Source organism: Scomber japonicus, chromosome 18, assembly GCF_027409825.1.
Source record: "Scomber japonicus isolate fScoJap1 chromosome 18, fScoJap1.pri, whole genome shotgun sequence".
In the NCBI taxonomy this organism is placed as follows: domain Eukaryota; kingdom Metazoa; phylum Chordata; class Actinopteri; order Scombriformes; family Scombridae; genus Scomber; species Scomber japonicus.
This window is the reverse complement of record NC_070595.1, coordinates 6576192-6590910: the sequence shown is the minus strand read 5'-3', so window position 1 is coordinate 6590910 and position 14719 is coordinate 6576192. Positions and strand designations below refer to the sequence as shown.

Genomic DNA, 14719 nt, shown 5'->3' with positions numbered 1-14719 from the left:
TATCCCCATTTTAACGATTATTGCGTCTTGTTCCTCTGTATGCATTGTTCTACAAACTACACGTTGTACAAACTAGTTAGTTTCAAGCATAGTCTGACCTAATAATTCCATAGGCCTGGTGGATTTTGGAATATACAAGTGCGTTGACTTCTTAAACACTCTTCAATAACACTTCTTCCTTGTGTCTGACTTTACATTTAAACTTTTCTTTATACATTGGACTCTACAAAGGGTCTTTTTGGTTTGACAGGAGAGGTAGGGCCTTTCTGTCTGTCAGTTGGTCTGTCTGAGCAGTTATGGATCACCGGCAGCGTTCGAGCCAGCTTCACGTCAAGGTAGGAGGGATTCTGACCGGCAACCTGCACCGAGCCTTCACCCTGAGGACAGTTGCCCGGCAGCATCCCATAGTAGTCGAGCTGGTTGTCATGAAGGAGGTGACCGTTGTGGGCGTTGTTGTTGCTGCGGTTGTGGTAGGCGATGGAGAAAGGCTGTGTTTGATTGAAGTCTCCTTGATTGGCGGGAGTTTTGCTAGGCGAGGTGACGACCGTGTCCACTGATGATACAGCCCAGGAGCGAGAGGGGCTGAGACAGGATGCAGAACTAGCAGGACCTTGTTGCGGATACTGCTGGTGGACCCTCACCGTCTTGTCGATAACGCCCATAAAAGGAGTGTTCCTAGACGAACGGCCTGCCTCCCCAGGGTAAGTCCCACCTCCTACCACGCATATTTCTGTTTGGGGAGAGGAGATCAGAAAGAGATCATCATGGAAACCAGTAACCCCTCCCACAGAGGCCAGATCAGAAGGTACATCCATGTGCTGGGCAGAGGCTGAGGTCCTGAAGCCTGGGCCTAAATTAGTTGGTTGGCCTCCGGTGAGGCTTCCACTGCTTGTGGAAAAACGAACACTGACATTCTGGGGGTGGATGAGAGGCCTGGGGGGAGGAGCAGGCGAAGAGGCTGGGTGGGCACTGAGTGGGCGTCGTAGTCCGCCATGGTGCTGGTATTGATAATCATGTGATGGTGGGAGGGTCTCAGGAGGACCCAATGTTGCCTCAGTAACTTCCATGGGGTAGTATGCTGCTTTGGATTGGTTGCGGCTGAATTGATGGGCCTGGCCAAATCTATTAATCCCCACCCTCTCCCCTCCTGCCCCTCTCCCATAGCCAGATGCAGATCTTGCCTGGCAAACGAGGTCAGCATCCACATCTTCTAGTGGATATGAAGCTCCAGAACTCAGACCCGCCTGGACCTGCAGGTTAGGCCTGATATCTAAGGAGCTCAGGCACATGCCTTCCCCCAACTCAGCAAGTTCTTGGGGCAGCTGGCCAAACTGGGAGTAGGCAGAGCTTCCCAAAGCCATGCTGGAATGGGTTGAGGAACTTGGCTGACTGGTTCTAACAACTTGGGCTTTAGTTGGTTGATGCCACTGGTTGTGGACAGGGTTCTCCTTCTGAAAATATCTCTGACTGGCTTGATGGTGGTGCTGCTGAGCTCCCTGGTTCTGGTCTGAGTGGTGGAGAGCTGAGACAGATTGTGGATGGTGGTGTAGACCTCCAGATCCTGACAATGCAGGCATACTTTCTGACATTGGGCTGCCTCGCTGCTGATGTTGCCCTGGGGAGGTAGGAGGGCTGAAACGATAGGATGAAGGAGGAGGAGGCGCAGCGTGAAAGGGAGAAGAGGAGGAAGGGGAGTGGGTGGGACTGGGGACGTGACGATACAGGTGAGTGGGGGAAAGGGAGGGAGGTGATTGCACCCCTGGGTGGCAGTAACTGTCAAGGCTTTGAACCGCTGGTGGAGGGTGGAAGGAGGATGAGGGTGGATGAGCATCTCCTTCCTCCTTACCCTCCTCGCCTTCCTCCTCCTCCTCCTCCTCCTCTTCCTCGGTAAGCCCCTCTCTGTCCTGCAACTGCTGACAACCTGAATCTCTGCTCCTGGCCTCGCTGATGGACTTGGTCACATTTTGCTGATAAACATGATGTGATGAATGTGGCTGGGGGTCTTGTTGTTGTGCAGCCTGCCGACACTCTTCTTTAACCCGGGACAGCAGGCGCTGGATCTCCCGGTTGGATGGGCAGAGGCGGCTGGCCTCAATCAGGTCCTCAAGGGCTGCATGGAACTGTCTGATAGGGTAAAGATCGATTAGGACAATAAAGTGGCGCTGAATCTGTGCAGCTCTTCCTCACTTTAATCAACAATTTCTCACATTGGTCACCTACAAACTCGCTACTGTCCAAGAAAATCCATTTGACACACACCATCTACGAACCAGCAAGAGGCAACGAAACTCCCAAACTCCCCAAAAAAGGCACAGTCTCTATACTCATTGACTTTCAGCTGGACATCAATACACAGACTCTCTTATCAGATAACCACAGAATGGCTCATGATTTGGTTAGGGTTATTTTGTTCTGTTCAATCACATGACGCTATGTTGCTATGGTTACCTGCGGCTGCGTTTGGCGCGAGCTCTGGCGTAAAAGGCCTCATAAGATTTGGCTTTTAGCTCCAGTGCCCTGGTAGCAAACTCCTCAGCAAGGGCAAAATCCTGCATGGAAAAAAAATCAATATATGATGGTAAATAAAGAGATAAAGTGAAAAACAAAACATTCTTGACATCAAAGCAAAGCACATCATGGGTTGGAATTAAATTAGGAGTCATCTTAAAAAATGGACTGTATGTGAGTGTGTGTGTGTGTGTGAGAGAGAGAGAGAGAGAGAGAGAGAGAGACTCACACTCATCTTGCGGCGGCAGCGTGACAGGTTGAGGAGCACACACACTCTCAGCTGTCTAAACGTCTTCAGCTCGTCTCCTGGAAATTTCTGGAGAGCCGACTGGTAGGAGTGAGCAGCTTCCCTCACTTTACCTTGCTACAAATAGACACACACACACACAGACAAAAAAAATGCTGACAATATCAAATAAATGTGTGCGCGTCTGGTTAAATGTGTGTATCTGCGTGTGTTACCTTGTACAGTCTGTCTCCTTCTTGGATTAGTTTACTGAGAAGAACCATTAAGATGTCTGGTTTAGAGGTCGCCATGGCCCAGGTGGCTGGTCCTAGACACACACACACACACACACACACACACACACACACACACACACACACACACACACACACACACACACACAGTAGTACTACTTGTAAATCCTAATAAAGTCACTGTCATGGTGTCAAATCCATCTTAAGTCTTAAATCTATGAAGATATAAGTTTGCCACACTGGCTCTGTCCTGGTGTAGATATGCTAATATGGTAACAAAATTTATATATTTTTTTACCTATCTTGGCTCCCTTTTTGAGCAGAGCGATAACTGCTGAAGTGTTTCTGCAGCCGACCGCTCGGTCCAGAGGACGCATCCCGCTAGAATCCACATGCTCCACAGATGCACCGTGATCCACCAGGTGCTGCACCTAAAACAGAGAAGGACACGAACAAGGGCGACTTTTAGCATGTTTTATTGATTTACATTTACATTTTGTCATTCATCCAAAGCTGCTTAGAAGCACGGCAACACAATCAATTGTGGGGGGGGGGGGGGGGGGGGGCGTGCCTCAAAAGAGCTGTGGTACAAATTCTCAAGTAGCTGAGTACAAGTGCAATGAGAAAGATTGTTAACAGAGGTTTTTGTTTTTTTAAAGTAAGAAACAACTGGATGTAGATAAATGGATAATAAATACCCACAAACAACAAGAAAGTAGTGCAATAATCAACAACATGCAAAAAGCTTAAAAGGGCTCAAGTGTTGAGGTGTTTCTTGAATTCACTAATGAGTCAGCAGACCTTGTGGGTGGGTAGTTCATTCTACTATCGTGGAACCAAGAAGAACAAGAGGGTGCAATTTCATTGGTCAACTTGTAGGTTAGCATCAAAGCTGTGAACTTGATGCGGGCTGCAATCTGGAGCTCGTGGAGGTTGATGAATAGAGGTGTGACATGAGCTTGTGTAGGTTAGTTCAAACCAGAAGCACAGCTGCATTCTGAATCATCAGAGGTTTAGCAGTGCATGCTGGTACTCCAACCAGATTTAAGTAACATTACTTTTTTTGTTGCAGAATCTCTTTATTATTAAGAATTCTTGGCCAAATACAATGACGGCTTAGTCTGTTTTACGCACCACTTCTGGGTCACCACAGAAGGCAGCCAGATCCAGAGGTGTCCGTCCACTGCGGTCAGCGTGTGTCGTGACCGCACCCCTCTCCACCAGCTCTGTGACCAATGGGAGCTGGCCTTTCAGACAAGCCCAGCTCAGTGCCGTTAACCCTTCTCTGTCGATCTGGTCAAGTGAGGCTCCTGGAAACAGGAAGACAGAGACAGAGAGATTCTCATTGTCCATTCAGGTTAGAGATGCTCTTGGGGTCAGAGTTCTGTATCGGAACTAGAGTAGGGCTTAAACTGTGTGAATGAATCAGCAAAATTCTGTCCTATATACTATAAATTCTTAAGTAAAAGGTATTCAAATCCTGCCCAAATTTCTTCTACTTGCTGCTACTGATAATGAATTTCAGAACTTCATAATGTTTCAAATTAAAAGCCTTTTCTCACTCTGAGAACACACACAGTGGGGTAAAGACCAGTTGAGTCCATTAAAATGAAAATACAACTTATCTAGTCTTGTCCAGTCCACCATGATTTAATCCCCAATCGTCTCAGATATCTAATCTTCTTCATGGTGCTGTCTGAGTCTGTTTCTGCTTTCCTTAATATACAGTTCATTAAACTGTCATGTGACTGATGAATCACCATAGATACCATGTATATCGGGAATGTCCAAACTGTTCCATAAAGGTTCATGTGGCTTTAGGTTTTCATTCGAACCAAGCAGGAGCATACCAGGCTTGACTCATTTAATCAGCTGATCTCAGTCTTCAGACAGCTGAATGTATACAAGTACTGGATCAAAGTCTAGTTCCTTGTTTGAATCTCTCAATTATAAGTGCCCAATTTGGAAATCCAGTCTTACTCTCAAGGAGCAGTTTCTGTAAATACTTAGATTTTAAAGGGAAGAGACTGGGTGATTAATTTCCATAAAATATGCTGCTGCATTGAAAGTGTACAAGAACAGAGGGGATTCTGTGCATGGAAAGGCTTTTACTGGGAAGGCAAAAGTGCTTAATTGACGTTATCCTTACAACAATAAACTAGAAATACCACCTCGTAGTTGTATGTGTCCACCAACCAGTCAAGTTTGAGTTTATATCCAGACGTCTGTCCAGACTCATATAATATTTGTAGAGGAGAATTTGAGGGAATTTAATAAAAAGGTATTCAGTGTATTTTTTGGTTAAATAGAAGTAGAATATCCAGTGAGAAACATGCTGTCGTCAGAGACTATTTTTACAGAGGAGCACAGAGGAGTGATAGAGAGCTTCATCACATGGTGCAACCATAATCACCTGAAGCTGAATACCAGCAAAACCAGTGAGCTTGTGGTGGACCACCAGAGGAACAGGAGGCCCCCTGTTCTGGTTGTTCATCCAGGGAGAGGAAGAGAAGAGGGTGGACTCATACAAGTACTTCAGGAAAGCAAAATGGAAAAAGCTACGAATTCTAAAACGTGGATGCCTCACAAACATCTTCCACCCAGCAGCACAGGAGATCTACACAATTACCACAGTTTAAAGGTGGACACCCAAGATTAATGTCACCAATTGAGTATCTGACCAAATGTGAAATATGGTCACAACCTCTCCTTCTGTTTCCTGAGTTATGGCATTGGATAATGGCCAGAAAAGCACTTTTGTAAAACATAATGGTGTCAACAGTGAAGCTGACCATTGACCTTTTGGATATAAAATCTGATATCACTTCATAATTTTACCCTGTTAGGGATTTGTGTGAAACTTAACCTCCAGATGTGAGATGGTGTTCAAACTGAGTAGAATTTAAAAATGTGCAAAGTAGAAGCAATTGGGAATAAGTTATAAATGAAAAGTGTATTTTTGTCAGAGCAGCAGAGTGTTAAGTGTTAAAATAGCATGGACTGCAAATTAAAACAGGCACAGATAAAAAACAGGGAGGCTTCTTGCTAAAAACGAGAGAATTATGGCCTGTTTCAAATTCAGATCTGTTCTTTTGTTGCTACTGAATTGTGAGGTGGTTGCTTACCATGATCCAGCAGCAGCTGGGCGGTGGTCATATGACCCTCTGAGGCTGCCGTCATCAGCGCTGTTCGACCCTGCTGGTCGACCGTGTTCACCTCAGCACCGTGATTCAACAACAACTCCACCACCTGAGCCAGAGACACGCAGGGAGAGCGAGACTTCACATGTCTGGAGCAGGAATCAAACTAAAAGGTGGATGTGGTGGTGGTGTTTGTGTGTTGTAGCGTACCTGCCAGTGGCCCCGTCTCACTGCACTGAAGAGTGGTGCAATACCTCGCCTGTTGCCTTGCTCAACAGCACCTCCCTGATCCAACAGGAGCCTGCAGACTGACAGCCTGCCACTGCCTGCTGCTGCTGTCAGAGCTGAAAGAGAGACAGATTTAACTTTAATGCCAATAACGCTTTTGAATTAAGTTGAACTGAATTGATAGAAAGAGAAACAGAGTGACAGAAAGACAAACAGGTGAAACAGGTTCCTAACAGCTACAATTGGCAATGAGGTAAAAATTAAACAGCCATGTCACTGTTTGTTTTGTTAAAAAGGTTTAAATCAAACAAATGATGCCATTTCATTAAACATTCACATGGTCACAAATATACAGTACACAGAATGATATGATATATCAATTTTGCTCTACTTGTTCTGGAAGGTTTCCCTCTTTGTATTGTATCTTGTTGTATATACAATTATGTCACATTAATATCAAAAGGAGAAGCTGTGGAAACCTGTTTGTCTATACTGTGTCACAGCATGGAGAGTACAGATAGATTGAAGAGAAATAAAAGATTAGGTTGCTGCTCTTTCCAGTTGAAGTTCTCATTGACTATGATTGTGAGGAATTTAGTGGCTGAGACATTTCATCATTCTAAAGTGAGATCTTTGATTAATTTTTGCAATATTCATTACAAAAAAATAGCTTCAAACCATTGAATATCAAACCATCTTTAATTTATGACAACACAGTACTTAAGTATTTGTAGAAGCATTAGCTGTATTTTGTTATGAAACTGGTGAACTGAGGTCATTGTTCCTTAGGTAATTTGCACTGTACTGCACTTTTCTCCACTAGAGGTCAGTGATGTACAGCTCAGAAGCCACTGACTGAATACAGTCATTCTTCCATACTATTTGGTAGTTTTGAATGCAGCACAAATGACGAATGTGAGCCAGTCAACCAGAAGATTGAAAGTGATGTGTTAGCTGTCACATTAGATACACACCATAACAGAACATCAAACTTGTAAAATATACCACAGACATAATGTGTTTTCACCCTCTATTAGCTCCAGTTTACTGCTTTCCTTTAGTTGTCTTTGAATGTAACACACATACATAATGACTATTAACATACACAATGATTAAAGTTCTGTTGTTGTGCAGGATTGTAGGTGTACTAGTTGCAGTGTTTTGATAATAACAAATACTAACATTGAACAGAAAGTCTAGCAGTATCCTGAATTCAGTTTTTAATCAAACGTCACTTTAAAAGTATGACTTGCTGTGTTGCCTTCAAGTGTTCACTATAGCTTACAGTAAACAGGACCGCTCTGCAGTGAGCACAGCACAGAAATATGCTTCCAATTAGAAGAAGAGAAGGGAAAACATGAATGAGCAACAGAATAAGCCTCTGAACTGGTGTGGATTACCGTATGATTTTAACATGAGTTGTGGGTCTGAGTCTGCTTTGTTTCCAGACTAATACATGCTGAAGTTGTTTGTGTGTTTATGTGTATCTGATAAACTCTGTACTATTAGTACAGTATTAGCAATAGTCCTGAAGTATTCAAATACCTGCAGTAGTAACATGTTAGAAGTAATGAGTAGTAAAGTAGGAGTTATGCAGTATGAGTATTAGTTGTTGCAGTACCTGTCTCTCCCCACAGGCTGTCAGGTGTGTTGATTTCAGGTCTCTCTTCTTCATCTGTATCTTCCTCTGGAAGATCCAGTAGGTACGACACAATCTACACAAACACACAATATGAAATGTTACACATATGATTCAGTAACACAAAAAATCCTAAACCTGTGTGTGCATGTGAGATTAGATCACCTCTGCGTGTCCTGCGCTGGCGGCTGCGATCAGAGACTGCTGCACTGCTTGGCTTCTGTTCACCCCCTTTTGGCCGCAGCAAGAAGTGCAGCTCCAGTCCTGACTTTTCAGCAGGTAGCACAGCACCTTGAGGTGGCCTCGCTGAGCGGCGTGCACCAACACACACCGACCTGAGCTGTCTACATGACCCACCTGAGCACAGAGATTTAGAAGCAGGGTTAGGGCCACCACAACTTTAGCTTCATCTCAAAACACACACACACATACTCACAGAACAGACAACCTATAAATCAAAACCATTGTGACAGAGACACGTTGATAACTGTTACACTTCTACCACGTGATGGCGCCAAAGTACATGATTTACAAATCCTGAAAGGCAGACAGTCTAGCAGGCAGACAGGTGGGCAGCTACCTTGGCTCTGTGCTGACTCAGCATGGCAATGACGTCCATGTGTCCAGCCGCAGCCGCGAATCCCAGCGCAGTCATACCGTCATGTGACTGAGCGTCCACCTGGAGAAACAACACAGAAGCCTCAAGCGTGAGTCACAGCACAAAAGATTTAATTAGAATAACGACTCACGGATTCTGTCAGATGGATATTGATACTTTTATTATTTATTTTCTTCCAATGTGAATCAGTGCAGGAATTCTGACTTTCATTTCAATCTCAGGATCTATTGCTGCACCCTTTCAAATGTAATGCCAATTAAGGCTGGAGTATATATGAAGGAGACTAACTTGGATTTTGTGGTTAACACTCTTATTTTGTTGAGTAAATACTGTATTAATAGATGTAAATATTTAAAAATTAAGCCCAGGATCAACAGATGGGAGAATGAACACAAGCTATTTGTAAAATCGAAGGACAGAAACTTAAAAAAAAAAAATTTAATTGGACTTATCCTGCAGGACACTCACTCTTATTTCAAAGTTCTGTATGTAGAAATCAGAAATTCAAGGCACTTGGGAGTGCACAAGAATAAAGAATATCCCATCCTTTGAATTTTCATGTAAAATCTGGCCCGGACCTTCTGATTTCTAAATCAGACCACAGGCTGTTACAAGCAACTAAGAAAGTCAGGGAAGGTCTAATTTATTAAGTTATATAGGCAGCCTTTCAATCATTGGCAATAAAAAAAGATTAATACATGTAAACTGCTTCACAGGTCTACATATAGAATTTAGTACCGTTTCAACACACATGTACTTGTTTTGTAATAGAATATTGTTTAATAAATCAACAAAGTCGTGACCTAAAAGATTAGAAATGTTCTGCTTATTTAGTTCTATGACAACATGAATCTCCTGAATAACCTCAGAAACGGTAGGAAAAAAAAGAAGCTTTTTTAACCTGAGCTCCGTGGTCGAGCAGCAGCGCCACAGCGTCACTGTGACCCAGGTGAGCGTGGACGCACAGCAGGGGGGCGTTGTTGAGGACATCACTCCGATAATCCACGTCGGCCCCGCCCAGAATCAGCAACCTGCTCACCTGCACAGGTAGAGAGTCAAATTACAATCCACCTGTTATAGGCACGCCGCATCTATGCGCCGCTTCTTTTGCTGGTAGTGTGTGTGTGTGTGTGTGTGTGTGTGTGTGTGTGTGCGCAGTGTGCGCAGTGTGTTACCTTGATGTTGGGAGTGTAGAGGTTGCGCAGCGATGACAGAGCAGGACTCACGCTCTGTGTGCTGTAGGACAACCACAGCCCCTGCAGGACTGAGGAGGAAACCCCGAGCTTCTTACTTAGGCCCTGAAGAAGAGAAAAGACAGCACAACGACAAACAGTTAAACACACGGACAGCAGGGGCCAAAAAAGGTCAACGCCACAAAGGTATGAAAGTTTGTATTAAGTCATTTGAAGTAGGAAGAGGGTAAGCAAGTTGCTAAATTACTTTTAGTGTCCACACTTTGATAGACATTTGTGGGGTCTAGATAGCTAATAAGCAAATAGCAAGTATTCTCAAGATGACGTTGCTAAGAAACCTGTCTATAGGCTCCTGAGCTGCTTCAAGACTGGGTGTGTGTGTGTTGGTGTGTGTGAGCTCACCTTGTAGATGTGAGCCTTCAAGATGTGATGTCCCAGCTCCAGCGTCTGCTGTCGGTTCAGCTTTCCCTCCTGTCTGCAGAGCCAGAAGGCCAGCAGAGTGTGACCGCTCCTGGAGACAAACAGACAGAAGAGCAGACCCCTCAGTGATAACATTACTCTCTCTCTTTCTTTTCCTCTTCTCCCTGCCTGTCAGCGTACCTGGGGTCGCAGAGGAACCTGTCATCCTGCCCCTCTTCCCTCCACACCAGCCACTCCCGGAAGGAGGCATGCTTTAGCATCCTGCTGCCATCGCTCCGCCGCAGCAGGAACGGGGAGAGCTGCTCCAGCCTCTGCCCGAACTCCGCCCACGGCAGCGCTCCTCCGCTCACAGCGCCCGCGTTCACCACCTCAAACAGCTGAGAGAGGAGGAGGGGAAAGTTATATACAAAACTTTCATGAAATCAAAAAAGCTCAGTTTAGGGGTTTGGAACCAGGACATTTGCATACTTCTATGTAAAAACATTCACATTCACATACACACATAGACACAGTATGGTGTGTACCTGCTGGTCGGTCAGTGGGTGCAGTGATGCTACAGTCACGTTGAGCAGTGGTAGAACTCTTTGAAAAGATGACTGGGTGGGAAACCGCATGTTGAGCTGCAGCAGGTAGACCTCAGCTAGACTCACAGGAACCACCTGTACACACACACACACACACACACACACACACACACACTTAAATTACTACTGTATATCCAACTGAATATAATTAAGTATAATTTTGAGGTATTTTCTTGAGTATTTTCACGTGATGCTACTTTCTACGTTTCAGAGGGAACTATTGTACTTTCTACTCCATTTATTTAACAGCTTTGGTTACTTTCATCGTTAAAGATGAAACCAGTGGTTTCCAACCTTTTTGTCTTTTGGCATCTTACAAAAAGTAGTGTGTAGTCGGCTCACATTTCAGATGTCTATGAGTTGTTAGCAGCTCCACCAAATAGTGATTTTTCCCTCTAAACTTCTCACATGCTTTCATTTCAATAAATGTTCAAATGATCCAATATTTCAGCAAAAGGATTAGAGAAAAGTCAAAAAATTGAAAACACATCTGTATACCAGAACTTCATCTGCTGACTCTTTGGAGGGGCCCGACACCAAGGTTGGGAACCACTGGACTAAACTAGCTAACTGTATATAAAGTAGTATAAACTAGCTAACTGTATATAAAGTAGTATAAACTAGCTAACTGTATATAAAGTAGTATAAACTAGCTCCACCTCCAGCAGCTACAACAGTAACATGCTGCTCTAACACTGATGCTTCACTATTAATAATCTAATGATGCCATATATAATAATATATCACTACTTTTACTGTAATACTGCATACTACATCACTCATAATACTGCAGTACTTTTACTGTAATACTACATACTACATCACTCATAATACTGCAGTACTTTTACTGTAATACTGCATACTACATCTCTCATAATACTGCAGTACATTTACTGTAATACTGTATACTACATCACTCATAATACTGCAGTACTTTTACTGTAATACTGCATACCACATCACTCATAATACTGCAGTACTTTTACTACAGTAGGATTTTTCATGTAGGACATTTACTTGTAATGGAGTATTTTTACAAACTGACACTTCAATTATTAACACTGCACACACACAAAGTACATCTACACCTACAGAGCTCCAACCTCAACTGGTATTGAAATTTCAACAGCTTTTATTGTTTACCATTCAACTGACATTTCAGTGCTTACTCCTCAAATAACATTAATCTAATTTCAGCTATGTTTATCTCCTACTTATCAGCTGGCAGTTCAACTGCTTTTAGCTCTTATAATTCAAATGACACCAACCTATTTTAATACACTTCAACTGATAACTCAAATGATTTAAATGTTTTACCTGCAACTACAATTTTCTACCTGCTTGTCCAATAATGTGGAATGAACTTCACTCTGTTCTTTCTTCACTTCTTCCTCACCTTGAAGCTAGAGCTCTTTAGGACCAGGAATCCTCCCTCTATCAAGTCCAGGGTCAGTTTCAGGTAGAGGTACGAGCCTCTGCTCAGGCTCTTCAGGTGGCTGATCAGCTTGGCCAATGCTGCGTTGTCAAGCCGACCATTGCTCAGCGACACGTTGCTCTGGATCTCAGCGCTGCTGTGGATACGCTGCATCAGGTAACCCTGAGAAAGAAAAAAAACCCAGATTGAAATGCAGATAGCTAGATAAACAGACACATACTGAAAACAGGCAGCCTGTGTGAATGTTACCTGCAGGTCCTGGTCTATGGCGTTGTTCTCCTCCATCCTGTCTAGAGAGATGTGGTGAAAAGGTAGAGAACGAGTGATGTCCTGATAGAGAAAAAAGACAGAGAAACAGACTTTAGATGAATTTGCTTCACACAGACACACTTTCTGTGTTCTAACATGAAAAATGTTTTTTGCTCACAAAAAAGTCAGTCACAAACTGTCACATTTCTGAAAGGAGTTTGGTGAACATGGATTTGGCTGGTTTAAACATAAAAGTATAGATTTGTTAAGTCCTGTTATTGCTTTGTGTGCGTGTATGTGGGCGTGTGAATACCTGCTGACCAGTCCTGACAGTGGTAATGACCTTCAACCAGGAAGGAAATTTCTGGATGTTTCGGGACAGGAAGGAAGTCAGTGTGTCACCGTAATCCGGCCGGTGGAACTCTGCCTCGTTTAGCCCGTCAATCAGGACAATAAGACCCGTCCCCTCCACGTGCAACTTCCTCTCTGGAAAAAAAGCAACAAAAAAACAGCATAGATTATGAACTGTTCCTCGCCATTATTGAACAGAAGCTAACGGAACACAGTATGCACCTCTGTAGAGAGCGTCCAGTGGTTCTAGTATTCCTCTCTGGAGGGCAGAGCCTGGATCCTGGATGCAGGAGCGCAGACTAAGTGTGGTCTGTAACTGTGGCGACCGGTGAAGAAGCTCCCGATAGGCTGACAGCTGAGGGGCGTCGCTTAGCATCGCCGCCATGTTGTGGACGAACTCCGGAACCAGACAGGTGTGACAGTTATCGGCCTGACAGAAATGATATGAGACGACCTGCAAAGACAGACAGAAAGAAATACATGCGTCATTTTTAGATTTCACTAAGACCTTGAGTCTGGTATTGTGGATTTCTTTATCAGACCTTCCACTTCAAGTTTCTGTAGAAAAACATCCATATCAATCACCAAAAGGCTGTACCTAGCATCCCCCGCTAACACTCTCTAGGCTAACCATACACAATGACTGGAAAGAGCGGGAAACAGCTAGCTTGGCTCTGTACAAAGCTAACAAATCATTTACCAGCACTTGTGAAGCTAACGTGTTCTAGGTTAACCATACACAAATATTGGAAAGAGCGGGAAACAGCTAGCTTAGCTCTGTACAAAGGTAACAAGTCATTTACCAGCACCTGTGAAGCTAACGTGTTCTAGGCTAACCATACACAAATATTGGAAAGAGCGGGAAACAGCTAGCTTAGCTCTGTACAAAGGTAACAAGTCATTTACCAGCACCTGTGAAGCTAACGTGTTCTAGGCTAACCATACACAAATATTGGAAAGAGCTGGAAACAGCTAGCTTGGCTTTGTACAAAGCTAACAAATCATTTACCAGCGCCTGTGAAGCTCACTAATTAACACATTCTATCTTGTTTATTTCATCCATACAAAAAACAAAGAGTAAAAACAACATATTGTGGTTTTACAGGAGCTTATGAACCAGACTATTTCTTGGCTGGGTACAATGACTAGTCTGCTAGCTGCTTTGCAACCACAACGTGAAGCGAAAACTTGTCAGAGATATTACCTATTACTTAATCAGCTTTAAGTGAATTTGGATACCTCTGACAGAGCCAAGCTAACTGTTTCCTGTATTTACCATTCAGATATGAGAGTGCTATTTATCTTCTTATCTAAATCTTGACAATAAAATAAGTAGCCTATACTTCCTAAAACGTCAAACACTTGATTCAACATTAAGCTCTCGAGGACCAGTCTGACAGATTGATAAATATATTTGTTAGCCATTGAGCTAGAATCAGTCAGAAGAGAAGATTGATGTCAATTTAATCTCAGATTTGAGTACAACAGTAAATCTTTGAACAATTCAAAAGCTATAAATATAAGTTTATTTGGTTGTAATAGCAGTTAGGGCTATTTTGTCACAGAATAGTAAAATGTTTTAGTAGTGATGAAAGTATTCAGATTCTACTTATATGAAAGTAGCAAAACCGCAATATAGAATACAATGTCTTTCATTCAATACTTCACTTAAATAAAGTATTATCAGCTAAATGTTCTCAAAGTATCAAAAGTAAAAGTACTAGTACTGCATTATTATTACATAATATACAGCATCATAAACAACAGCAGTTTTTTCTCATGTTACAATTGAATATACATATAGCCTATATTCTAGTTTTTGGTCTTTTAATCTAAAAAAACCCCATCATATTTTATAAACTCATTATACAGT

General features: G+C 43.1%; 1 protein-coding gene across 1 annotated transcript in view; it reads right to left on the bottom strand.

Annotated features, from left to right (window-relative positions):
- Positions 1-209: 209 nt before the first annotated feature.
- tanc2a (tetratricopeptide repeat, ankyrin repeat and coiled-coil containing 2a) overlaps positions 210-14719 on the bottom strand; it is a 34441-nt gene continuing 19931 nt past the window's right edge. Inside the window, exons 9-28 of the mRNA XM_053339058.1 lie at positions 13069-13300; positions 12809-12981; positions 12496-12576; positions 12208-12408; positions 10752-10886; positions 10408-10604; positions 10210-10318; positions 9790-9912; positions 9516-9653; positions 8576-8674; positions 8161-8352; positions 7978-8071; positions 6339-6472; positions 6114-6237; positions 4123-4298; positions 3287-3419; positions 2971-3062; positions 2738-2872; positions 2449-2549; positions 210-2124 (exon numbers count right to left, since the gene is read on the bottom strand). Coding sequence (XP_053195033.1) covers positions 210-2124; positions 2449-2549; positions 2738-2872; positions 2971-3062; positions 3287-3419; positions 4123-4298; positions 6114-6237; positions 6339-6472; positions 7978-8071; positions 8161-8352; positions 8576-8674; positions 9516-9653; positions 9790-9912; positions 10210-10318; positions 10408-10604; positions 10752-10886; positions 12208-12408; positions 12496-12576; positions 12809-12981; positions 13069-13300 — 4584 coding nt within the window. The remainder of the gene's footprint in view (positions 2125-2448; positions 2550-2737; positions 2873-2970; positions 3063-3286; positions 3420-4122; positions 4299-6113; positions 6238-6338; positions 6473-7977; positions 8072-8160; positions 8353-8575; positions 8675-9515; positions 9654-9789; positions 9913-10209; positions 10319-10407; positions 10605-10751; positions 10887-12207; positions 12409-12495; positions 12577-12808; positions 12982-13068; positions 13301-14719) is intronic.